Source organism: Danio aesculapii, chromosome 8, assembly GCF_903798145.1.
Source record: "Danio aesculapii chromosome 8, fDanAes4.1, whole genome shotgun sequence".
Classification (NCBI taxonomy): Eukaryota; Metazoa; Chordata; class Actinopteri; order Cypriniformes; family Danionidae; genus Danio; species Danio aesculapii.
The window spans coordinates 518,043-545,178 of record NC_079442.1 but is presented as its reverse complement, the minus strand read 5'-3'; the positions used below and the strand labels follow the sequence as shown (position 1 = coordinate 545,178).

The following is a 27,136-nucleotide window of genomic DNA, read 5'->3' as shown; positions in this document are numbered from 1 at the left end:
ACACGTGATCAGAAAACTGAGCTAAACTATCATTATAACAACACACACACACACACGCACACACGCACACACACACAAATGCAAAACACATGCACACACAAACACACACATGCTTACAGACACGCAAAAACACACACACATAAAGACATGCACACACACACAAACATAAAAACACACACACACAAACAAACGCAAAACACATGCACAGACACACACAAACACACACATGCACACACACACACATACATGTGCAAACATTCACATAAACACACACACACAAACATGTGCATGCAACCTCACACACACACACAAAAGCACACACAAAAGCACACACACACACACACACACACACACACACACACATACACACACACACACACATACAAACAAACACAAACAGACACACACACACACACACACATACATAGACAGGCTTACACAAACACACTTATACAAACTCACACAGACACACACAATCACATACACAAACACAAAACGCACACACAATCACACAAACTCACACACACGCAAACACACACACAAACACACACAAACACAGACAAACGCACACACAGACGTACACAAACACACACATGCAAACTCACACAGACACACACGATCACACACTTAAACACACAAATGCAAAACACGCACACACAATCACACAAACATGCACACAAACTCACACATATATACTCACAAACAAACAGACACACACACAAACTAACAAATGCAACACACACGCATACAAACACTCACACAAACACACACATACACACACAATCTCACGTAAACAAACACCCACATGCAAACACACAGACACACACACAAACGCAACACATGCACACACAAACACACAATCGCACACACACGCACAGAAATAAACAAACAAACACACAGACACACGTAAACAAACACCCACATGCAAACTCACACACAAGCACACAGACAAACGCAACACATGCACACACAAACAGACACACACACACACACACACACACACAAACATTCATACAAACACACACAGAAAAACACACAAACAAACAAACGCACACAAAGACAAACACAAACACACACACACACACACACAAATTAAACTGAATTCTGCTGCAAAATACATCACAAATCTACAGTGAACAGCGGTCAATAGTATTAGCCCCCTTACTATTGTCTACAGATAAACCTAATTACCCTAACTTTACCCTAATTACCCTAGTTAAGCCTTTACATGTCACTTTAAGCTCAATACTAGTGTCTTAAAGAATATCTAGTCTAATATTATGTGTTGTCATCGTGACAAAGAGAAAAGACATCAATTATTAGACATCAGTCACACACACAAGCACAGGCCTGGTGACTCTGAGTTATTTCTGTGGATCTTCAGGGATTCGTCATCCTCCTTTATCAGCCGCTCGCTTTCTATTTATAACCGTTCACTCCAGGAGGATCTCAGTCAAAATCCTGATCCACAAACACAGCTGAATCATCATCATCATCATCATCATCATCATCATCATCACTGTGAAGGAGGACAAGAGTCTCGTGTTCATGACTGTAAACACAACATCAACCTGAAAAGCTGCTCCTGAAGGTCAGAGATCAGGGCTCAGTCTTAATTCTACACCTCAGCCCTTCTCCCTTCACGTGAAGGGGTAGGGGTGTCCCAATTCTCTTTAGTTCGAAGGCGTAGGGCTAAGGGGAAGGGGTAGATAGTCCCTGAAATGGGGGACCACACTCGAAACCAAGAGTAAAGAAAATTTCCCACAATACACCAGGCACAACGGCAGCATAACTGCACACTGAAGTCAGGAGATTATTATTGGCATTATTACGAATTCTTACAAGCACATGTTTTAATATATTCATAACCGCGTCATGCTTTACCGTCATGCTTTAAAACAAATGCTAAAATAAAAAACGTTAAATTTGGCGATCTATAATCCATAATAATACCTCCTGTATAGCAGACCCACAACATCCAGACACTCGATGACACTGGAATCCCCCGTCAGTAAGGTCTAGTGGCTGGGAATGAGCCGTTTACAGCGTCTGCTAATGTTAATGTTGTTTACATACTAAAAACACCAACAAATAAAGCAACAGGAATAACTCCAGCAGTCGCCATCGTCTGATCTCACATGAAGCAAGAGGTCGTGATGACATCTGATGACGTGTGCTGGAGCTGTAGTGCTGTCCCATTTCATAGGGGTACATTTTGAAGCCCTTCCCCTTAACGCTCGGTTTTAAGGGCCAGGGGGATGAGGAAGGGGTATAATAATAGAATTGGGATTGGGCCCAAGTGTGCAAATTAAAAAATAATATTACATTTCTATATAAATTAATAATCACATAAAAAAAACATGATACATTTGGAAAGACATTGTCTTAGTCTGGAGTTTGCATGTTCTCCCCGTGTTGGTGTGGGTTGCCTCCGGGTGCTCCAGTTTCCCCCACAGTCCAAACACATGCGCTATAGGGGAACTGATCAACTAAATTGGGCGTAGTGTATGAGTGTGTGTGTGTGTGTGTGTGTGTGTGTGTGTGTGTGTGTGTGCGTGTGTGTGTGTGTGCGAATGAGTGTGTATGGGTAGTACTGGGTTGCAGCTGGAAGGGCATCCGCTGTGTAAAACATATGCTGGAATAGTTGGTGGTTCATTCCGCTGTGGCCACCTTCGATTTATAAGAGACTAAGCTGAAGGAAAATGAATGAATGTTTCTAGTCTAGATATCTAAAACTTCTTAAATCAAGAATAATTTTCTAGACAAGCCAAAAATATTGTGTTGTTTTCAGAAATGATGAGTCCAAACGCTTAATAAATAAACCCACTGGTGTGAAACTGCGTCTGGTCTGGAAGGTTAAGAGCTGTTCTGCGGGCGCTGCTGAATCTGCTGAGCTGGTTTTACTACGGTGTGGATGGGGTTTCCTGCAAACTGCTGAACGGCCAAAAACACAGCCTGATTTTCCTGCAAATCTAAAAGCTTAAGTGCACGCTAACTAGAAAGGAGGATTCATCAAAACATCCAGCTGCTGTCAGTTATCTTCATATGTGAAGTCTCGTTCATTTTCCTTCAGCTTAGTCCCTTTTTCATCAAGGGTCGCCACAGGGGAATGAACCACCAACTATTCCAGCATATGTTATACACAGCGGATGATCTTTCAGCAGCCCAGACTAGAAACTGTTTCAATTGTTTTTATACATGTAATTTCTAAATGCATTCCGTGTTTATTTGATTTAATGTGTTTATTTATGTACACATGTATTGTTAGATTTGTTTTGCTCAGAAAAATAAAAGCTCTGCCTCCCCTTTAATGAATCTAACAGTTAAATAAACCAATATATGAAGAGTTTAGATGCCAAAACCTCTAAATACCACTTGATATTTTCTTCTAAGATTAGCATATTTCTCTAACTCCTGTGTGTAGGCCAAGTGTCAACCTCCCGCTCTCCCTTATGAAGCCAGTATGGAAGTCACTGAAACTGCAATTCATCGACTGGCCTTTGGGGGCCGGCTCCAGGAGCTCCAGATCTTCACTGACCGCAATGCTAAACTGGCCAATTTTACAGCTGATAAAAACATGTTTACAGCCTGGTACAAAATATGGCTTTGGTCCCTATAGCTAATATTACCCTTCATGACAACTGTGAGAGGGTGAATTTTTGTATAACTCATCCATTTCATTTATATTAAGTTATATGAAGTCTGCATAAGTAAGGGCGTGGCCACTTGAGTGACAGCTACTGTAGGTCTCGCTGGTCACTGTCTCGCCATCTCAGCTGATTCCGGCTGATTATCTGCTGAACTCGGCATGTTCATTGCATTTCTGTGTTGTTTTATGTGGCTTTACACAGTCAGCTGCCTTTTGGAGTTATTTCCTACAATTATCAGATGATATGGCATGCTGTGTGCACTTCATTCTGTTCACAAACCATTCAAATGGCCTCCATTTCCCAGGTGAGTGAAGTTATATACTTATACGCCATCTCTATAAATGTATTTGCTTTAATTAAGATCATATATCATTTATAATGTTATTTAGGGCTGTAAAGCACTCCAGAATCTGACAGACTGATTAGCTGTAGGCTCTAGATCAGTCATCTGAAGCGCTGTCATACAGTGTTAAGTCTGATTTTCATCAATAGTCCTGCATTTACTAACACAGACTAAATTTGAAGTGTTTGGAAGTAATTTGCGTTTTCCTCCTGTAGAAAAACGTCATAAGAACAATGCTTAGTTGATCAGTGTATTACAGCAGTGATTATAAAAGACTAAACACTTTATTGATCTAGTGTACAGCCAAGCACATGTGGTCAGAACACAAACGAGTCGCAGGTAATGAAGTATTAAGCCTTTCTCCCACAGAAAAGCCCATCTAAGCAAAATGCTAGCAGGCGTCTCCGCTCAAGCTCCACCTCTTTGCCCTTATATGGTTAGAGCGATGACATGCAAACAAAATGGCAAGGGTTGGCCACGCCTACTTGTAGCTTCATTTGCGCTCTTCAGAAACCTTTTCTTTTTTGCTATTTCTGCAGAGAATTTTGGTGAAAATCTGCAGATTTCTGGGAGTATCATAATTAAAACCTTAATAAGTGAAATAAAAATAATATCTTTTTAACTTTTATTTTGTGTTTAAAATGCAAATGCAATTAGATTCACTTTATTTGGTAAATAAAGCAAGTCTCTCATATAATACTACTAAAAGACAGAGAATATTAATGTACAAACTGCATTATACATAAATCAGATCAACATTTTCATATTAGTCAATAATATCACTGTAATTAATTTAAAAACTGAATAAATATAGATTTACACACATTTACTTAAGTAAATAAACAGAATTAATGATGGGCTAAAAATCTGCAGAATTCTGCGCGTGGGGCTACTTATGGGTTGACGTCATGGACACTACATCCATATCTTTGACAGTCTATGGCGTTGGCTCAGTAATTTTACTGTTAAAGTGAAGAATAAGCTCTTTTCGTTGCCTTTAAAGGTGAATAACTGAGCATAAATGTAGGACGCTGAGAAAAATGCTCATTTTAGGACGGCATTTAGAGGGTTTTACACCTGAACTCTTCATATAAAAAAATATATTATATTATATTGTCTAATATATTCACTGAGAGATGGATGAACAGTCATCTCCAAAAGGGGGTCAGCGCATTAATGCTGAGCTCTGCATTTATCATATATGAATTGTGAATGCTGCCAGATTTAAAAGAGAACCACAATAATGGCTGAAGCCATAAAAACTATGAGGTGCATTAATTATATTGTAAAGTATAGTTTATTAAACAAAAAAAGCTGATTAGATATTGGGCTTTAAAATAACTACTTACTAAAACAGATTAAAAACTTAAAGTTGTGTATAGAGAGTAAAACACAAACAAAACTAGAGTAAATAGTGCTGTTAAACACTTCAAAATGAGTCAAAATGAAGTGAGTTTTTCTTAAAACAAGCTAAATAATCTGCCAAAGGGGGAAGCTGAATAATCTTATATTTACAAGTGAAAAAAAAAGATTATTTTTTTCTATTTTAGTGTGATTTATCTTATTTTAAAGAAAATCTCACTAAATTTTGACTCATTATTTCTGAAAACATGACAATATTTTTATCTGGTCTAGAAAAGCTTCTTGATTGAATAATTTTAGATATTTGGACTAGAAATGAGACAAAAGCTCTAATTTTCTGCATTGTAGTAATGGATGAGTGTGCAGTGGTCATGATGAGAGTGAAAGCTGAGCATGTTCAAGCTGTTAGACGTTCAGCTTTAATTAAATCATCCAGCATAAGCCAGATGTTGGCACCACACACACTGATAACAGCAGATGTTGTGTGCTTTTTCAGCCCGTGGCGCTCTGGACCTGTTGAGCGGATCTGAACAGACGGACCCGCTCTACAGTGTGCGCCACTGACTCTCCTAAAGCTTAAAAACATCATAATATGTGTGCAGATATTTCAGAAACATGCTAAATCAACATACTTGTTTGTCTGAGAAACAATGCTGAAGTCAGATATTCTGCTTTGAACATGCGTGTCAGAATGTCTGTCTTTGTTTTGAGCTCTATAACCAGCCCACTGCCAGTTTAGATAATTGTATTTCAGCACCACGGGTTGCCAGATAGCGGAAAACTCACCGTTTTTGATTTAAGTCTGGAAGGCTTTCCATTAGGGCTGCACAATATACAGACCCGCACGATTCCTCGATTGCATAATCCAACATGAAATCAACAAAAAGTTGCACATTTTTGCGATCCTGCAAAATCCCTAATTTAAGCGCAAAATAATCGAAAAAAAATAGAAGAAAAATATCCAATTCCAAATAATATATTCAAATTATATTTATTTCAGTTTGTATTTAATTGTTTTACGTGACTTATAGACGTCGCATACGCAGAGCACGTGGTGTATTTAAATGACGGCTCACCTGCGCCCTCATAATCATTACATTACATGGAGGGGGGAGGGGGGGAATTGTTTTGCAGCCTGTGCAGTAAGCAGACGCGGACGAAGTGCAAGTGATTTACATGTGAAGTCAAAGCAAAGAATTGGAATAGACATCCTGTGGCTTTAATTGGGTGCTTTGTGTGTTTAACGCGCTTCAGACTGCAAAAGAAAGTGAGAGCAAACATCTAACAAACGGAGCAGAGATGGAGATTGGTTCAGGGATGACGGCTGCTGGACGTGAACGAACTGAAGGACATTATTTGTGCTTTACATGTGCGACTGGTATAATGATGAGCGTCAAATCGATAAATGTTTTCGTTTACTTTCTTCCTGCAGTTAACCAGAGAAAGCGCTTCCCTGCCAATGACGAGTTTTACAGCAATTCGTGTTTAAGGTGTATTACAGCAGGGGAAGTCCTAACGCATGTCCTGTGTGAGGGTACATGATGTCAGATGCTCTGGTGAGTGAAATCTGAGAGAAAGTAAGATTGTGGATAAAAATAGGAGTTATACAACCTTGCTTTGGCTTAATCCCTACCGTTTCAGATCTGTTTTAGATCATGTCTTGACAAGAAATCAAAATAAAGAAGCTGTAGTTTTATGATTTGTGTCATTGTGTAAGATTGCACACTCATTCACACACACACACACACACACACACACACTCATACACTACGACCAGTGTAGTTCATCAATTCCCCTATAGCGCATGTGTTTGGACTGTGGGGGAAACCGGAGCACCCGGAGGAAACCCACACCAACACGGGGAGAACATGCAAACTCCACACAGAAACACCAACTGACCCAGCTGAGACTCAAACCAGCGACCTTCTTGCTGTGAGGCCACAGTGCCAACCACTGAGCCACCTGCATTATCTTCATCCTGGACTCAGCATCAATGCATTTTTACAAGCATATCGTCTGTAGCCGGTGCTCGGGTTCTGGTGTCCTGAGGTCAACTCGACTCTGACGAAGCGAAAAAACAAATAGGCTTCAAAAACAGGAACTGCTCTCCTTCCCATCAGACAACTTCCTCTATTCTAGAGTTTACAGCCATTCAGAGGTCAGACACGCTGTCTGGATGAACACAGATCATCGTTACTCACTAGACATGTATGCAGATATTCAATAACTCAACATATTGTCAAAATGAACATGCACAATGTTGATATCATGGACACTTTACTGTGGAAAATGATTTTCAGGGCTGACAAAAATCTCAAATCATGATACAAGTCATCTCATACGCTAATAATGATACATTATATTCAGCGTTTGGTCAAGCTTTTGAGGATCTTTTGGTCTACTTCACTTTGTCAGGCAGGTCTGATTTATTGTACATATGTAGTTTTGCATTTTGTTAATAATAAAAACACATCTCACATTAATTTCCAAACTGCATGATGTGTTTGCTCATGCTATCTCTGACTGATATTTACAATAGTTTGATGATCTGAAACATTAAAGTGTGACAAACATGCAAAAATAATAAGAAATCAGTAGGGGAGCCTTTTCTATTCTGCTTGTTTTAAGGAAAAACCCTCTTCATTTTGACTCATTATGTCTGAAAACAACACTATATTTAGTGCTTGCCTAGAAAATGCTGACTGATTTGGGAATTTTGAGATATTTGGACTAAATCAAGAGTAAAAAGTGCATTGTTTTGCAGTGAACATACCTTGGAATGTTGTGTCAAGTATTCCAGAGAGCCATCTAATAAAGTGTGATAACAGCTGCTCACTCAAGCTTCTCTTTTCACATTTTACACACACACACACACACACACACACACACACACACACACACACTGGAAAGTACGTGTGTTTGTCTGTCACAAATGCATTGCAACAGATCATGAGGAATGCAAGCTGCATTTCCAAAGGCGATTCTTTCAGAGATGAGCGGGTATACGAGAAAATAATTATACTTCAATAATCGTGACCAGGAGCAAGCAAAGATGCAAATTACACAGCATTCACTTCCACAATTCAGATCAGTTACTATAGCTGTTGTGTTGCCATAGCAACTGTAGAATCACCACAACAGATCAATTACTATAGTTGTTGTGTTACCATAGCAACTGTAGAATCACCACAACAGATCAGTTACTATAGTTGTTGTGTTACCATAGCAACTGTAGAATCACCACAACAGATCAAATAGTTGTTGTCTTGCCATAGCAACTGTAGAATCACCACGGCAGATCAATTATTATAGTTGTTGTGTTACCATAGCAACTGTAGAATCACCACAACAGATCAATTATTAGTTGTTGTGTTACCATAGCAACTGTAGAATCATCACAACAGATTGATTACTATAGTTGTGTTACCATAGCAACTGTAGAATCATCACAACAGATTGATTAATATAGTTGTTGTGTTACCATAGCAACTGTAGAATCATCACAACAGATTGATTAATATAGTTGTTGTGTTACCATAGCAACTGTAGAATCGCCACAACAGATCAATTACTATAGTCGTTGTTACCAAAGCTTTTGCACCTTTTCTTACGGTCATGTAGTAAGTTTGAATACCTACTATGGTGATATTGGACGCAGCTCAAATGCTAGAAGGGATACAGCTACAGCCAAAAGTAATGATAACTATTTATATTATTTATTAAATTACCCAATAATTGTATTTTATTAAGTCCACCTTACTCAGTAATGTAAAAACAGTAATTGTATTGTTGTATATGTATATAAACAATTATTGTTAACATCTGCGGCCATAGATGTATCCCTTCTAAACTTTACCAACTCTATACTGTGAAAGCACCTCCTGTTTGGTGCCTAGTCAATGTTATGGAGCCCCAAAAATCTGCCTGATCATAAATGCACTTTAAAAGCCACTTAAAAGGAGACACTTATAACTGATAATACTGTCCAAACCAAAGCTTTTGGTCAATCTGTAGATTTCTGGACGCCATTTTTTCAGCTTGTATAATCTGCTCCATGTTTGTGTGTTTCACAGTTCATAATGAGAAGATAGTAAAGGTTAGTCACGGGTTTAGTGGTGTGTGTTGTTTACATCTGCTTAAAGGTTATGGAGAAGGTTACAAATAACAAGTGCAATGTATTAAACCATTCATTAATTTTTAAACATTAGTAATTGATGACACTTAATATAAAGTCCCCAAAAATGAAATTATTTGCCAGTGTAAAAATATCAAAAACAAAACTAATTGATTTAATGGCTCCTAAACTCCAGTAGTGTGTCAGCAGTGTTTGAGTATCTCCAGCCTCTAATGCTCAACAGTTTTAGATGAAGCACAAATGAGGTGTCATTAGGTGTAAGTAGCTCCGCCCTCTTCTGAAAAGAGAACAATCTCATTTGCATTTAAAGCGACAGTCACCAAAACACCACAATTAGGATCAAAGCCCGAAAGGGTCAGTTTCAGAGAGTTAGAGAACATTATCTGTGTGTATTCTCAGCTCAAACTTCACTACACACTCATCAGAGACGCATTTTATAGCTTATAAAATGCGCAGGTCACCTTTATTATAATTGTACTGTTAATCCAATTGAGATAAGAAACAAATGTGATAAAGACACATATTATCCAGGACGGCAGGAGCAGTTTAACACCTCTGGGTTTCATCATACACATATCTGGACCCGCAGCTTAAAAGAGCAGAAGAGAGAGGAGATAAATCAATGCTCATCCAGGATAAACAGCACAGTGAACAGGATTACATCAACCCTCCAGACACAGCCAAAACACATCCAGAACTCATCAAACTCAGTCCAGCAAAGACAACGTTAGCACTGCACTCCTGACATTAGCACAGCAACCAAAACAACCAACATTAGAGCTGCACGTTATGTGGTTTAGCATCGATATAGAAATATTCGCATCCTGGTCTGATGAGTCTCCATTTCTGCTGCCACATTCGGATGCTTGACTCACAATTTGGCCTCAACAACATGAAAGCATGGATCCATCCTGCCTTGTATCAGCGGTTCAGGCTAGTGGTGGTGGTGTAATGGTGTGGGGGAGATTTTCTCTGGGTCCATTAGTACCAATTGAGCATGGTGTCAACACCACAGCCTACCTGAGTATTGTTCTGACCATGTCCATCCCTTTATGAGCACAGTGTCTCCATCTTCTGATGGCTACTTCCAGCAGGATAACGCACCATGTCATAAAGCACCAATCATCTCAGACTGGTTTACTGAACATGACAATGAGTTCACTGTACTCAAATGGCCTCCACAGTCCCCAGATCTCAATCCAATAGAGCAAAATTCTGAAATCAATAAGCTTTTTCTGGACAAGCACTAAATATTGTGCTGTTTTCAGAAATAATGAATCAAAATGAAGTGAGTTGTTCCTTAAAACAAGCAAAATAATCTGGTTTTTGCTTTGAATTAACATCATTCTGCTTGTTTTAATGAAATGAGACAGTATTGTTCACTTCAAAAGCTTCTGGATTTCAGTATTTTTAGATATTTGGACTAGAAACGAGACACAAACAGTAAGTAGCAAAAGCATTTCTTGCAGTGTAAACTATGAGGAGGAAAATAAAAATATAACCGTTCGATAACCAAAGTTGAGGTCAAGTGTTCAATGAATTGATGTTCTGATGTTAGGTCTTATAACGGAGCTCTAACAGTTGATGCAGACACAGCCTGAATAGACACACAATAAACCTCCTCCAACAATAACACTGTGTTTTCCCTCATGTCTCCGGAAAGCCTTGAGCAAGAGAATGTAATGACAAACATTTATAGCTGAGCGAACACTCCACAGACTCACAGCCGGCGTGTTTCAGAGCGCAGGAATCGTCGTCTGCTTCTGCGTCAGTGCGTTTCGCTTCACTCCAGCGTCCACAGCTGTTTGTTTTGGGCTGAACTTTGCTCTTATTAGAAAGTCCAGAGAGAATCAAACTACAGCAGAACAAACATCACAAGCACATCTCGCTGCTCCGTCCAAAACACATCTGAGCACGGCGCTTATGATTTAAAGAAACACTACACCTTTTTATTTTCTGGATTCTCATTTCAGGGCGTCACGGTGGTGCAGTGGTTAGCACTGTGGCCTCACAGCAAGACGGTATTTGGTTTGAGTCCCGGCTGCGTCAGTTGGCGATTCTGTGTGGAGTTTGCATGTTCTCCCCGTGTTGGAGTGGGTTTCCTCCGGGTGCTCTGGTTTCCCCCACAGTCCAAACAAATGCGCTATAGGGGAATTGACTGGGCTAAAATTGACTGCAGTGTATGAGTGTATGAATGAGCGTGTGTGTTTCCCAGTGATGGGTTGCAGCTGGAAGGGCATCCGCTGCATAAAACATATGCTGGATAAGTTGGCGGTTCATTCCGCTGTGGTGAAGAAATATGACAAATATTTGTTTTTTAAAATAGAAGTTTATTACATCATATATCATTAGAAAAAAAGTTTTAGATTAACTACTAGCCTAGAGGTGGGTGATATGACCAAAAATTAATATCACGGTATTTTTCATCTTTTGAACGGTGACGGTATAATATCACGGTATTACTTTCAATAGCAAAATAATATACATCTCAAGGAAGAACAGACAAAAGAAAGTCTCACTTCTATCACTCTTTAAAAGTTTTGGTTTGGGTCATTGTAAATGCTCAGTCTCGTTATGAGCTGATCTTCATTTCTCTGTGTTGGTGGAATAAAGCAGGCGAGTCAGCCGCACCAATTTATGAGCAGACAGAGCAGGATTCTCATGATGACCACCAGCGCAATTCCGCTCTTTGTTATGAGCCGTAGTTTCAGTGTAAACTTAGTAAAGGTGAGTTTCTTTGGCGATGATGTCTACAGTGTTAGATTTCATATTTAGCGGACATTTGCGCTGAACACGCGGTGAATGCAACGCATCGAGATTCGGGCACCTTCTCCGAAAACCCTCGATTGATCTCAGCTGGCGGATCAACATTTACCTCATGTCATGATCGCTGTCATCTGCGCCATTATTATTATTATTATTATAACTTTAGGTGAGGTTTGCAAACCTGTGCACTTTTCACTCTTCAGCCGTTTGCATTTCCTGCAGTAACAAAAGCTCCCTGTTATCTGACAGCGGGAAGCGTTGAGTGATTAACAGCTAATATGAACCAATACAGCAGCAGGGTAGAGCGATTCAGCAAGTTTATAGAGAAAATCAAATCAGATTGCACTACAACCATTATATTCAGACACACAAATGCTCCCAAATATATTATGAGGGCGCACAGATTAAATTTCGGGCGTCATGCGACCAAAATGGTTGCGAGCCCTGTAGTATAAGGACATGTATTCAGACCACAACTGAACGTTTGAAGAAAATTGAATGCCTTATTATTTAGAATGAGCTATTATTGATGTAAATGCAGCCGTTCAAGGCACATAATTGATTTATTACGGTATTGACGGTATTAGAAAATCCATGTCGTGGCGCAATGTCACACCGGTGATGACTATGACACTGGTGTACCGCCCACCCCTACTGTAGCCTAGTGTGATTTATGAAGCAAACTGTTCAGCACATTCAACTTTCCTCAGTCAGACTTTTGAATAATAAAAAACTGAAACATAATAATAATAATAATAATAATAATAATAATAATAATAATAATAATAATAATAATAATAATAATAATAATAATAATTTAGGGCTTCACAAATTTTCTAGCCTCTCTTGTAAAAGTGCTTTACACTTTTTTATCGGTCATGTTTTTTTCAAGAATAACGTCCAAGAGTTATAGAATAAAAGTTACTTGTCAAATGTGTTGACTTCACTTATGTCAGATGTTTTCTGGCACAGCTGGATAATGGACTCTTGAAAAATAATTGTTTGCATTGGCCAAAGCTGATTAACCGAAGTCGCATGGGACGATAACCGTGTTCAAGGTATACCGCGGTTTGGAAAAGGTTTTAAAACTGTCAGAATTTTCTGTAATACCATTCCTGAGGTATATGAATGATTTTTTATTCACATTTTTGTTGTTGTTGTTTTTTAGGATGACAGTCTCTCCAGCAGAAAAATATCCAAAGATGCTGTTTTAAATAGTAAAGAAATCAGTGTTTCTGAAACTAATGAAGACAGCAGAAGTCCTGCTCACACCGTCAGACTCTTATGCCTGCTCACACCAGGATTCCGCTTAGTCTTAAAGCCTTTTCAATGTTCTGTTTTGTTTGTTTGAGTATTTATGATGGCATAGCAGTCAAAAGAGGACAAATGTGCTCATGTAAGGGACAAATTCTGGACGTTTGTCAGTGAGGGGTGGGTATTCTGAACCACCCGAACCCCCCCTGGCTACGGGCCCGATTGGTGTTATAACATTACTTGCGAAATCCTGGTCATAAACCACCAGTAGAGATTCAGTTTTTACAGATGTTATTCATTATATATTATTTCATACACAATATATTGCTTCAAAACTACTAAGATGTCACAGTAAAAGTCACTTTGCTAAACTGTAGAGTTGAATTTACAACCTCAAAAGTGGACTGAGCAGAGCTCGAGGTCCAATAATGAAACTCACGAGCGTATATAAATGAACAACACAAAATACAGGAACTGTTTACAGTGTGTTTAACTCCAGCAAAGCAGTAACATGAGCATATTTCCAAACGCAAGCGTGCAGTGTTTAATAGCACGCTCCTTGATCTGCGCAGCTCTAGACGATAGCATATCTCCAGAAAGCGGCTGCGTTTCCTAAAATAACTGCAACTTGTGTTGACTTTAGGCCGGAGTGCATTTGAAAATAGGATGAGATAAACACTACAGGAATGCTTCTGCGTTCAGAAAGGTCCGTCTGTGGGGGATTTTACAAGCAAAAATGTGAAGCATGTATTCCTATTAGAGCCCAATGTGAACCGTCTCTGTAGCTCATTACTGATGCTGTTCTCCTGTTTATTACTGTGAAGCTCACTCATTCATTTAAGATTCATTCATTCATTCTCCAGCTTAGTCCTTTAATTCATCAGGGGTCACCACAGCGGAATGAACCGCCAACTATTCCAGCATATGTTTTACGCAGCGGATGCCTTTCCAGACGTAACCCAGTACTGGGAAACACCCATACACACTCAAACACTACGCCCAATTTAGTTGATCAATTCCCCTATAGCGCATGTGTTTGGACTGGAAACCGGAGCACCCGGAGGAAACCAACACGGGGAGAACATGCAAACTCCATATAGAAACCAACTGACCCAGCTGGGACTCAAACCAGCGACCTTCTTGCTGTGAGGCCACAGTGCTAACCACTGAGCCACCATATCAAAATTTTGCATATCAAAATCTGTATACTATCCTGCTCGGCCTTTTTCTATGTAAAGCATTAATAAAAATATTAATGTTAAATGAGTTATTAAATTTTTAATATAACCATTATGCATGTAATGAGATGTAATGCTTATGAAATGTGAGCACATGTAATTAATCCACACTTGGAATTGATTGAATTGAATAATATTTAACTCATGGACGCTCAGGAGTGGTCTGAATGTCTGAAATATATTTAATATTCATATTATTTAATTTATTTAATATTCGGTTTTAATTATTTAGAGAAGCATCAATCATTTTCTGTGGTGATCAACAGCGGTGGTTTTGGACATGGCATATTCATTAGAACTATTTATTTATTTTAAACTAAATTCTATAATAATATTTATAATAAAATAACTGTAAATGAAATAAACAGTAACAGTAGCATGCATGTAGAGTGTTGAGCGCTTCAGTGGAGCGGTGTAATAATCTGAGGTTTGCACCTGAGCGTGACTCATTCTCAAAGCTTCATAAAGACATGTGTAAGGTCAGATCAGGTCAGCACGTGCATAAAACACACTCCATCTTCATCACCATCACCATCGCATCAGCAATAATCCACTCATCAAACTGATCAGAGCGCAGTGAATTAGAGAGCACCGCAAATACTGTTTGCACTCCTACTTAATCAAATAAAAACTCCACGATAGTGTTATCAAGACTTTCAGAAAAATAAATTAAACATCGTGAGACGGCAGCCAGAAGAGAGAATAACGTCAGATGTACTGTCCTGCCCCCCATACACACTGCATTACACCAAATACTGTAGTATACACAAGACGTGTCACTCGTTTTGAATGGGGAAATGTGTAACGCCCAATATGGTGAATGAAACCCCGCCCACTAGTACAGGAGCCAATCATAAATCGCTATAGTCTGACGAGTCTCCGGGGAGAAGCTCGGAGCAGACGTGTGCTTTAGCGACAGCTTGGCAGTGGTCAACGAACACACTGGAATCTCAGCGAATACTTGCTCTACAGACATGAGAGATATATCCAGATGAAGCTTGAGATCTCTACTTTTAAATGAACTTGATAACACGTGAAACTAACACATCTGTAATTCGATGCAAAGATGATATAATACAAAGTACAGCGCTATAAATGTACATACTCTTAAAAAAGATCTAAATATTTAAAACTTGAAGGATTTAAGATGCTGATGAGTGATAAACGTTTTTGAGAAGAGTCCATCGATATTAATTCAGTTCAAAACACAGGGAATAATTGATTATTATTTAAACAATTATTCACACGACAAATTATATATATTAATATTATGTGCTTTTATTAGAAGCTTCAAAATAAAAGTCACTATTCATCACTATTATTAGAAGAGCCATGATGACTATTACAAATACATTACAGAAAAAAACGTGTTAAACTCCAAAATGACTTTCATTCGTTCATTTTCTTTTCAGCTTAGTCTCTTTATTAATCAGGGGACGCCACAGCGGAATGAACCGCTAACTATTCCAGCATATGTTTTACACAGCGGATGTCTTCCAGCTGCAACCCATCACTTGTAAACATTCACACACACACTCATACACTACAACCAATGTAGTTTATCAATGCCCCTATGTGTTTGGACTGTGGGGGAAACCGGAGCACCCGGAGGAAACCCACACCAACACGGGGAGAACATGCAAACTCAGAAACACCAACTGACCCAGCCGAGACTCGAACCAGAGGCATTCTTGCTGTGAGGCGAACATGCTACCCACTGCGCCACCCGAAACAAGAATAAAACCTTGTAATATATGAACAATTAAAGCAACACATGCCAGCACACACTCCAGAAATCATCACTGGAGCACGACCTGTTCAAAATAATAATCATTTCCACATAAAACGCCAACATTAGCGCATTAAAGGGGCAGTTCACCCAAAAATGAACACTTGCTGATCATTCACTCACTCATGTGGATGTAAACCTTTATGTTTCCTTCTGTCTTTCATCTGCTGAATGTTTGTGTCTTCACTGCATCTTCATGAGTGTTCAACACAAGACAGAAACTCACACAGGTCTGGAGGAGGGCAATGTTCAGCTTAGGGTGTACTGTAGCTTTAAGGCCACTTATCAGTGTCTAAAGTGTGTATTTAACATTGAAAAAGTACAAAAGGGAAAACTACAGCTCTAGTGTGTTTATTTCTGAGAGCGCACACACACACACACACACACACACACACACACACACACACACACAGCTCTACATCCTCTAGTGGTCTTCTTTACCTGTTTTTCGCTGTGATGTCAGAATACTCACACAGCCGTGAGGTCCCGCGGTGCGCTCACAACACACACACAGATCTGAACACACACCGTCCCAGCTCCAGCGACCCCAACTGAGGGAATCACAGGGCCCAGTGTCACACACACACACTGCTGAACCAATCACAGCCCGCGCTCGGGCCCTGAGCTCAGTCCACAATAGTGCCTGATCAGCACAGATTACACACACGCACGCGCACACACACACATTAGATGGAGGACACTGAGACTTCAGCTCACACACACTCTTGCACACACATGCACACATACACACGCACACTTTCATCTGCCCACACACACCCACACACCTACACATACACACACACACACATACATACATACACGCACACTCATGCATGCACACACACATACACACACACACACTTGCACAGACACGCACCCACACGCACGCATGCATGCACATGTGCTCACACACTCATGCAAACACACACGCAAACACCCATGCAAAAACTCACCCGCATCCATATACACATTCTCATGCACACACACACACACACACACGCACACACACGCACCCACACACACACTCATGCACACACACACTCTCATGCACATACACACACACACACACACACACACATATGCACCAATACACACACTTATGCACATATACACACACTCATGCACACACATACACACACACACACACACAGACACACACACACACAAATGCACCCATACACACACTCATGCACACACTTATGCACATATACACACACTCATGCACATACACGCACACTCACACACATACACACTTGCACACACACCGACACATGCACCCACACACACACTTATGCACATGTACTGTACACACACTCATGCACATACACACTCACACACTTGCGCACACACCCACACATGCACCCATACACACACTCATGCACACACATGCACACACACACACTTGCACACAGACACACACACCCACGCATGCACCCATACACACACTCATGCACATACATGCACACACACGCACACACACACAGACACACACACCCATGCATGCACACACTCGTGGATACACACACACACAAACACATACACACACACACACACACACACATGCACATACAGAGGAGAGGAGGGGGGGGGGGGGGGGGGGGGGTGCGGGCGAGTTGGTATCGTGGCTAATAAGTGGAGGGGAGGGGTGGTTTGGGTTTGTGGGTATTGGTATCATGGCTGAAAGTGAGGGGGGGGGTGGAGGGTTAATTGGCGCGGGCCCTTGATAATGTCTCTGGGGCCCCCCTAAATGTATGGTCCCTTAGAATATTCCTAACTCCCCACCCCCCCCCCCCCCCCCCCCCCCCCCCCCCCCCCCCCCCCCCTAATGGCGCCCCTGCTCCCCGAAACACATGCGGTACAGGTGAATTGAGTAGGCTAAACTGTCCGTAGTGTATGAGTGTGGATGGGTGTGTGTGGACGTTTCCTAGAGATGGGTTGCGGCTGGAAGGGCATCCGCTGCGTAAAACATGTGCTGGATAAGTTGGTGGTTCATTCCACTGTGGTGACCCCTGATTAATAAAGGGACTAAGCTGAAAAGAAAATGAATGAATGAATGAATGAATGAATAACTAATTTAAGTGGGTTGAACTTAAAACAATTAAGTTGTGCTCAAAAAACCTCAGGAATTGAGTTGATTCAGCTGATTTTAAGTAAGTAGTTTGAGCAAGTTTAACTTCATATTATTGGTCAGTTTGATGTAAGTTGAGAAGACTAGAAAAGTTGATTTGACTCAACTAAACATTTGAAGTCAGCACGACTCTTTTGCGCGGTGTGTTTGATTGCGCTGTACTCTTCAGACTAATCAGCATCAATAATTCAATTCCACTTCAGAACAACAGAAACTATTCAGCTGTAAACGTGCTGACAAAGTCTCCGCTAAACATCACTAGTGGAATATTTAATAAAATTATGACAGGAGGGCGAATAGTTTAGTCTTCACCTGTAACTCTTATTAAACCGTGTCGATCCTGCGTGTGAAATTAGCTTCAGGTTCCCTCGGTATATCCAGATGGTGCCATTGTGGCCTTTACATCGCCTCAGCGAAGCATCTGAACGGCGAGAGGAGAATGTAAACAACCGAAACACATCCCATGAAGCCCACGGCTTGGTTTATATCAGGGGTCCATCTGCTTTTGCTCTCGCCGGACGCTTGTTTTCCATACCAACAACACCAGGAAAAGACTCGCACTATAATACTACAGTACTACTACTAAAACACACGACTTTACACTGGCCTATTCCTGAGCCGTGTGCTTTATGATTCTGGATGCTTAACGATTTATTTCTTTACTGTTATACATTTATTGTTATACAAAATTATCTTTTTTATGTGTGAGAATTAAGTTTTAAAGGCTGAATACTAGTGTCTTGAACAATATCTAGTCTAATATTATTTACTGTCATCATGACAGAGAGAAAAGACATCAGTGATTAGAGATGAGTTATTAAAACTATTATGATTAGAGATATGCTGGAGAAATCTGCTCTCGGTTAAACAGAAATTGGGGAAATAAATAAACAGGGGGGCTAATAATTCTGACTTTCCTTTTATAATCATATATCTTCATTCACAGACTCAGTTTACCTGGATGGAACAACCAGAATATTTCTAAAAGTCTCCTTTTCATTCTCTTGAAGAAATAAAGACTCTGCTGTGTTTTCCTGAGTGATCTTACAAAATCTGCTGACAAATTTCAAAAACATCTCAGCAGAAATAATCCACTGCAAAATCAGGAACAAACGCAAACTTGTTGAGCGCTGAAGTGTTCGATCACATGCACACGCCGTCATTAAAGAGGTCTCGCGGTGCGATCGCATGTTTTTGAAGACGTTTGTTCATTTAGAAGTCATAAACCCAAAGAGATGACTTTCTGAAATACCTCATTGAATGTGTCGTATACATTATGCACTTTACATTTGGAGCAGATTAGCTACTGTTTGAAATTAATACGTGAGCAATTTGACAAAATCTGGCATCCTTCATCTGTTACCTTGACAACCACCATGCAATAATGCATCATTTGTATTTAATGTTCATTCATTCATTTTCTTTTCGGCTTGGTCCCTTTATTCATCAGTGGTCGCCACAGCGGAATGAACCGCCAACTATTCCAGCATATGTTTTACACAGCGGACGCCCTTCCAGCCACAACCCAACACTGGAAAACACCCACACACTCTCATACACTCTGGCCTATTTAGTTGATCAATTCCACTATAGCGACTGTGAGGGAAACCGGAGCACCCGCTTCCATGAGTAAGCAGGACCGCTTCAGAACTGCAGAACACAAGTAATCACTATTCATTTCCATTATTATTAAGCTTGGCATGATCCAGAAGCTGCTGCAGACTTTTATTCCAGTGTGATGATGCATTATGGGGGTGGGTGGGGTTTTGTTTGAGCTCCGCCTCTCATCTTTCACTCACAGCAAACTAATAGTTGGAGGGGGGCGTGGCTAAGCATAAGCATGAGCATAAGCATGGCAAAAGGACTGCCATGCCAAACAAGAAGAAGATAGACAGATTAGGAGTAAAGGTCTGCTGAACTGCTTTGATTGGATGTTTGACGATCTCTCAACTGAAACATGAAGAGAGGGTGGGACATAGAGTAGCTCCTCCCCTTTAAAAAAAACAACCAATAGCGCTTAGTCTCCTCATACTTCAGTTTCTCAGCAAATCTTCTGACCAATCAAATGCTCTCTAGTGTCTGACATGCCCCGCCCCCTTCTTCTGATTGGCTGTTTATTGCTGCGCTTGAGCTCAACCACTCTCACTGGTAGAGCTGTGAAAAAAACACAACGCTATTGGCTGTTTTTGTAAAGGGGAGGAGCTACTCTCTGCCCCGCCCTCTCTTCATGTTTCAGTTGAGATTACGTCAAATTTCACAAGACCTTTGAACCGTCAATCTGATCACAAATGGATTATTCACCCGTAGCCAGAGTATATACAATCTAATATGAAATGTGAGAATGTAGAAGAGAAATAAAAGGTCTGTGTCCACTACAACAAACTAAACACTCAGCAAAAGGCTGAGGATGATGCCAGAGGACTGAATCTGCATCTACACTGCCACACACTGTGTCTCTTGATTCGTCTACTTCTGTCTTTGTTAACTGAGCAATAAAAACAGCCTCACTGACCTTCCCAACAAACCTGCTGTCCTTTAATCAATGCACAAACATCTGCCTTGATATTACCATGCTGCTGAGAGGTCTTACCATGGTAATATATTTTGTTTTGAGAAATAATGAGATAAAATGAAGTGTTTTTTTCTTTAAAACAAGCTAAATAATCTGGTTTTCGCTTTAAAACAAGACATAAATTCTAGGTAAGAAAAGCATTTTTGCAGTGCAGAATCATCAGTATTTTTAATTAACTTAAAGCAAACAATAAAAATGACTCAATATTTCTAATAAACAAATAATATTTCAATACACAAAGCACAAAAGGCCACAGTTTCTGCACATAGACACAATAATTCCATGGTTAATGACAGGTGTCATTTTGCTCATTGAATAATAGTAACATTCATTCATTTTCCTTCAGCTTAGTCCCTTTATTCATCAGGGGTCGCCACAGCGGAATGAACCGCCAACTACTGCAGCATATGTTTTAAACAGCGGATGCCCTTCCAGCTGCAACCCAGCACTGGTAAACACCCATATACACTCATACACACACACACTCATACACTACAGCCAATGTAGTTCATCAATTCCCCTATAGCACATGTGTTTGGACTGTGGGGGAAACCGGAGCACCCGGAGGAAACTCACACCAACACGGGGAGAACATGCAAACTCCACACAGAAACACCAGCTGACCCAGCCGGGACTCGAACCAGAGACCTTCTTGCTGTGATATACAATGATATATCCAACAGCAATCACTTACATATATGTCAAAAGTAACGTTATTATTAAAAGTAACACTAAGGTGAGGGAACAAAGGTCAAATCAGCTAATTTTGTGCCAAATATTAGTTGTAAAGAAACTGTGACTGAGACAAGTGATTATTACAGCATAAAACATTATTGAAATATGAAATCTGTATGATCTGAAGCCAATAAATAAAAAAATACTACAGTAATTTACAGTATAATGTTTTTAAACCATACTTGTAAAGTGTGTTATACTGTATATTGTAGTATTACGTCTCTTTGTTAATGAATGCTCCAGCATACTGCAGTACTATAGTAAACTGTAATATATACTGTAGTTTTTACTACAGTAAACTGTGGTGTATTGCAGTAAAATATACCCTATAGCTGTAGAATACTACAGTTCTGGCTCATTTGTTTATGTTAGTATAGTTGTTATGTTACCATACCAACTGTAGAACCACTACAACAGATCAATCACTGTAGTTGTTGTGTTACCATAGCAACTGTAGAACCACTACAACAGGTCAATTAGTATAGTCGCTATGTTACCATAGCAACTGGAGAATCACCACAGATCAATTACAGTAGTTGTTGTGTTACCATAGCAACTGTAGAATCACCACAACAGATCAACTAGTATAGTCATTATGTTACCATAGCAACTGTAGAATCACTACAGCAGATTAATTAGTATAGTCATTATGTTACCATAGCAACTGTAGAATCACCACAGATCAATTACTGTAGTTGTCGTGTTACCATAGCAACTGTAGAATCACCACAACAAATCAATTTGTATAGTCGTTATGTTACCATAGCAACTGTAGTCACTACAGCAGATTAATTAGTATAATTTTTGTTACCATAGCAACTGTAGAATCACAATAGATCAATTACTATAGTTTTGCGTTACCATAGCAACTGTCGAATCACCACAACAGATCAATTACTATAGTTGTCGTGTTACCATAGCAACTATAGAATCACCACAACAGATCAATTAGTATAATCGTTATGCTACCATAGCAACTGTAGATCTACTACAGCAGATTAATTTGTATAATTGGTGTGTTTCCATAGCAACTGTAGAATCACCACAACAGATCAATTACTAGTTGTCATGTTACCATAGCGACTGTAGAATCACCACAACAGATTAAACAAAAGAAAATACTTTATTAAAGTTAAAAAACACTATAATAGTAGTTAATAAATGTTACTATAGTACTATAGTTTAGTATTTTGGTGGTAAAGCATGCATGGCGCTGGTGATGTTTTCAGCATAAATGCCTGTATGTTATATAATGTTGAGGAAAAAGTCAACCGAATTAAACTTAATTAAATGAAATAACATTAAAAGTGAATTAAGGACCAAATGCATATGTGGGAAGGGGAAGCAGATTTGACAGGCCCGACTACAGCGAAATTAAAAACAACCAACAACAAACATGACTCTGGTCAACCTTTCAATGCACAAAACAGTAAGAGCATGTTTTGAGCCATACATAAGGATGTTACTTGATCTAAAATGTAGATATAATTAAATGTATGCACATGGAAATGTGAAATACCATGCTATCACCATCATACCACCACTGTACTTCAAAGAGAACCATCAAGTCAGCAGTCCTAATGCATAAAACTGAATAAATATACAGTAAATATATCTGTATATATCATGTGTGTGTGTGTGTGTGCATATATTGGTGTGTGTTTCATTATTATTATTATTATTAGCAGGCACGCGCGAGTGACTGCTCCTACAGAACAGTGATTTACTGCTAGCTGTGATAGTTTACAGGACGACTGTGGGGGGCAAGGTGAATAGCTAAACGTTTAATAAATCCATATAGCATGCAAATGCAGATAAATAATCAGACAAAAGAAGTAAACAGTGCGACAGCCATCTGTCCGCCGTGATGTGAACGCGCCTCGGCCGGAGCGCGAGCACGAGCGCGGTGGGTGCGCGCATCAGATGGCGCTTACCTGTGGACAACATTAATGCTTCCGCCAGAACTTCACCGGTAAATCCACACGAAAACCAGAGCTATCGCATCGGTACCGCGGCGTTTAGAGACTCTCATCCGAGCAGAAGCGCTAGTTCAGCTAGCAGCAGCAGCGGCGGCGGGTTCTCGGAGGACACGCCCACGCGCTGACGTCACCGCAGCCGCTTCCCACATCAGTTTTAGTGACACTGTACAACATTAATACTATTTTATATCAGTGTGAGGGGTATGTCTAGAGCTGGGGTAGGGTAAGTGTTCATAAACTGCTATTTAATATGTAATTTAATTAATAATACTGGCTATAATTTCTGTTTTGCATTACTGTGATGATCTGTTTAGGGTCAGGGTGGGGGTAGACGTTAATAAAATACAATTATTGGGTAATTTAATACTTAATTCTCATAAACTTTCGGCCGCATCTTCTAACCTTGCAACAAACCAAACCCATCCCGCATACTAACAACCCTACTATGGAGAAGGATGGACCGTCTTTATGGTTTCCGTGTTTCTCAGCAGCGGAAGTCGTCATATTTGGGTAAATTTAGAGCGCATGCAGTGAATGGGAGAGTACAACACACACACTGTGTAATGCTTCGCTTATAGACACTGTCTATAGAAACACCTCGATTTTTTTATTTTTTGCAAAGATTATAAAACACAAAGCTTCAAAAATGTACACAAGTTTTACTTTAAATCAAAATAATAAAAACTTTCAGAGATTTATGCTGCTGATGGCCGTTAAAAGCGTCATAACCGTGATCTAAAATCGAGAAGTGCTCATAACCGTCGTGTGAAAGGATCTTCTGAATATTAATTATGTGACGCCGTAGTGGTTACCAAGCAACGACGGCTGATATGATTGATATTCATGAGCCCATGCTTTGCCGTGGTGATGTTTATAATGACAGCTAACACAAATCCTTAAATTAATGGCCTTGATTTTAACGACTGCTGTTTAGATGAAGGTTATGTAGAACCACATTAGTACACGAAATAAGGTGAATTACTGACGCGAAGCGGAACACTGCGCATGCGCATCAGCACATCTGCGCTCCTCACTAATCATACGGTCCTCGTTCGCCATCTTGTTGTCGTTTCATACGTTACACTAATCATCTCTACACGCATAAATCAGTGTGCTACACACATTTAATTCACATTAATTTAAGACTTTACACATTAAGATTAACGAAATAGCTTAATTTCTTTCTTTCTTTTCGATTTCAATTCATTATACCTCAGATACAACGTTTTATTTACTCTCATAATTTCAAAAGCCCCGTATGATGTCAAAACGACAGCAACAAAAATTGGATGTCAAAACGTCCATTTCCATTGATGCCGATTAGACCACCAAACACAAAAGTATTATGATAAACTTCTGACTTCAAATGTAGGCTTAGTATTTCTACAATGCCTTGATGTTAAAATGATATCAAATTGACATCAGGCGTCAAAAAAACATGCTAACAAACTATTGCTGTCCTGTAACATTTCTGACGTGTTTTTGACATCATGCGTAATCAATTTGATGTCATTTGATCAAGATTAATTCAACTGAACTAATCCAATTTTAAACTAGATATACTATAATTGTGCCAAAAAAATGTAATACACAAAAAAAATGGGCTGTAGTTGGGTCAAATATGGACAAACCCAATTTTGGTTCCTTTTCCCTGCTGAAAAAAACTGCATATGCTGGTAAGGTATATGTTTTAATGTGGTATGCTGGTCTTACTGCTTTCAATGCTGATTTTGGTGCTGGTTTCAATACTGGGCCGGCCGATAATGTCTTTTTTCTAGTCTGGACCAGCATTAAGACTAGCAACACCAGCATTAACACCATTAAAACCAGCATTGAAACCAGCAAGACCAGCATCTAAACATACCCTACCAGCATATGCTGTTTTTTCAGTAGGGTTTTTTCAATTACTTTCGGATTACACTTTTTAACCAAACAGTTGGCGTCATCTGACCCAACATTGGGTCACAACAGCTTGGCATTTGTGTTTGTCAATGTGACATAGATTTAGAAAGCAGTATACTGCAAGCCGACTAACCTTCAGTCTTAATTAAGAATTATTTATCAATGTCACCATCCAAGAGCAGTGAACAGGCAGCAGGAATACCGAATGCTGCGGATCAAGTTTATACCCAACACAATTTGCATGTTTACTTATGAGACTCATCTGGAGAAAATGGGCTGTGCTTGTTTATACAGGACAAAGTGCACTCGCTATCATGCAAACATCATTCTGGATGACGTGCTTTATTAACCCTGGTGTACTGTTCACATTGACTCCCCTATGGTTATGTTGGTGCTGTTTTGTTCCATTGACTTCCATTATAATCACATTTATTGATTGAAAAAGAAACACAGAATATAATCATGCATTCTTGATTGGTGCTGGTTTACCCTGTTGGGCAGAGGTAACATTTATTGTCATTTTTACTTAGCTGAACTGATCACATGACTAAATTTTATGTCGTCAGTGTGATGTGCTGGAAAAGTTGAGCAAAAGAATGAAGAACATACATACTTAGCTTAGTATATGCTTTATTTTGAAATAAAAAGAGATGAGACAAAAGTCCTGTACCAGTCTGTCTAATATTTAAAGTGGACCAATGCCAGTTTATACAAATCGTTAAATGCGTCTCTGCTGTGTCTAGAGTGTGTGTGTTTGAGTTTGAGCTGAGAATACACACAGATAATGTTCTCCAGCTCTCTGAAACTGACCCTTTTAGGTTTTGATTCTTATTGTGGTGTTTTGGTGACTGTCGCTTTAAATGCAAATGAGAGTGTGCTCTGTTCAAAAAAGGCGGAGCTAAGACTAATGGTGTAAAACAGCAGAAGGATCCCCAACCCACTTGATATATGGTTGTGTCCTAAATTTCAAGAATATTGGGAAAATATTTTTGAATGTTTTTAGCCTGTCTTTGAGCAAAGACGATTGACGATGTTCATCCACAGGATGACAACAGAGATGCATAACAAGCCCTAAGAGAAAACCAGCGTAAATGTAAAGTACAGCTGATCAAATCATTATTAAACAGGTAAATGACTTTCTAAGTCGATCTCTCTCTTTTGTATGTTGTAGTGCTGTATTTATATATATATATATATATATATATATATATATATATATAAACATTAGTAATATTGTGATCTCCCGATTGTAACAGAGAAACACTGGGAAATCTCTGTAGACT

At 39.6% G+C, this 27,136-nt stretch overlaps 1 protein-coding gene across 1 annotated transcript in view; it reads right to left on the bottom strand.

The window, feature by feature from the left end:
- mib2 (MIB E3 ubiquitin protein ligase 2) overlaps positions 1-24,050 on the bottom strand; it is a 53,630-nt gene extending 29,580 nt beyond the window's left edge. The window contains exon 1 of the mRNA XM_056464553.1: positions 23,907-24,050. Within this exon, the coding sequence (XP_056320528.1) occupies positions 23,907-23,919 (13 nt within the window). The 5' untranslated portion in view covers positions 23,920-24,050. The remainder of the gene's footprint in view (positions 1-23,906) is intronic.
- Between the last annotated feature and the right edge of the window lie 3,086 nt (positions 24,051-27,136).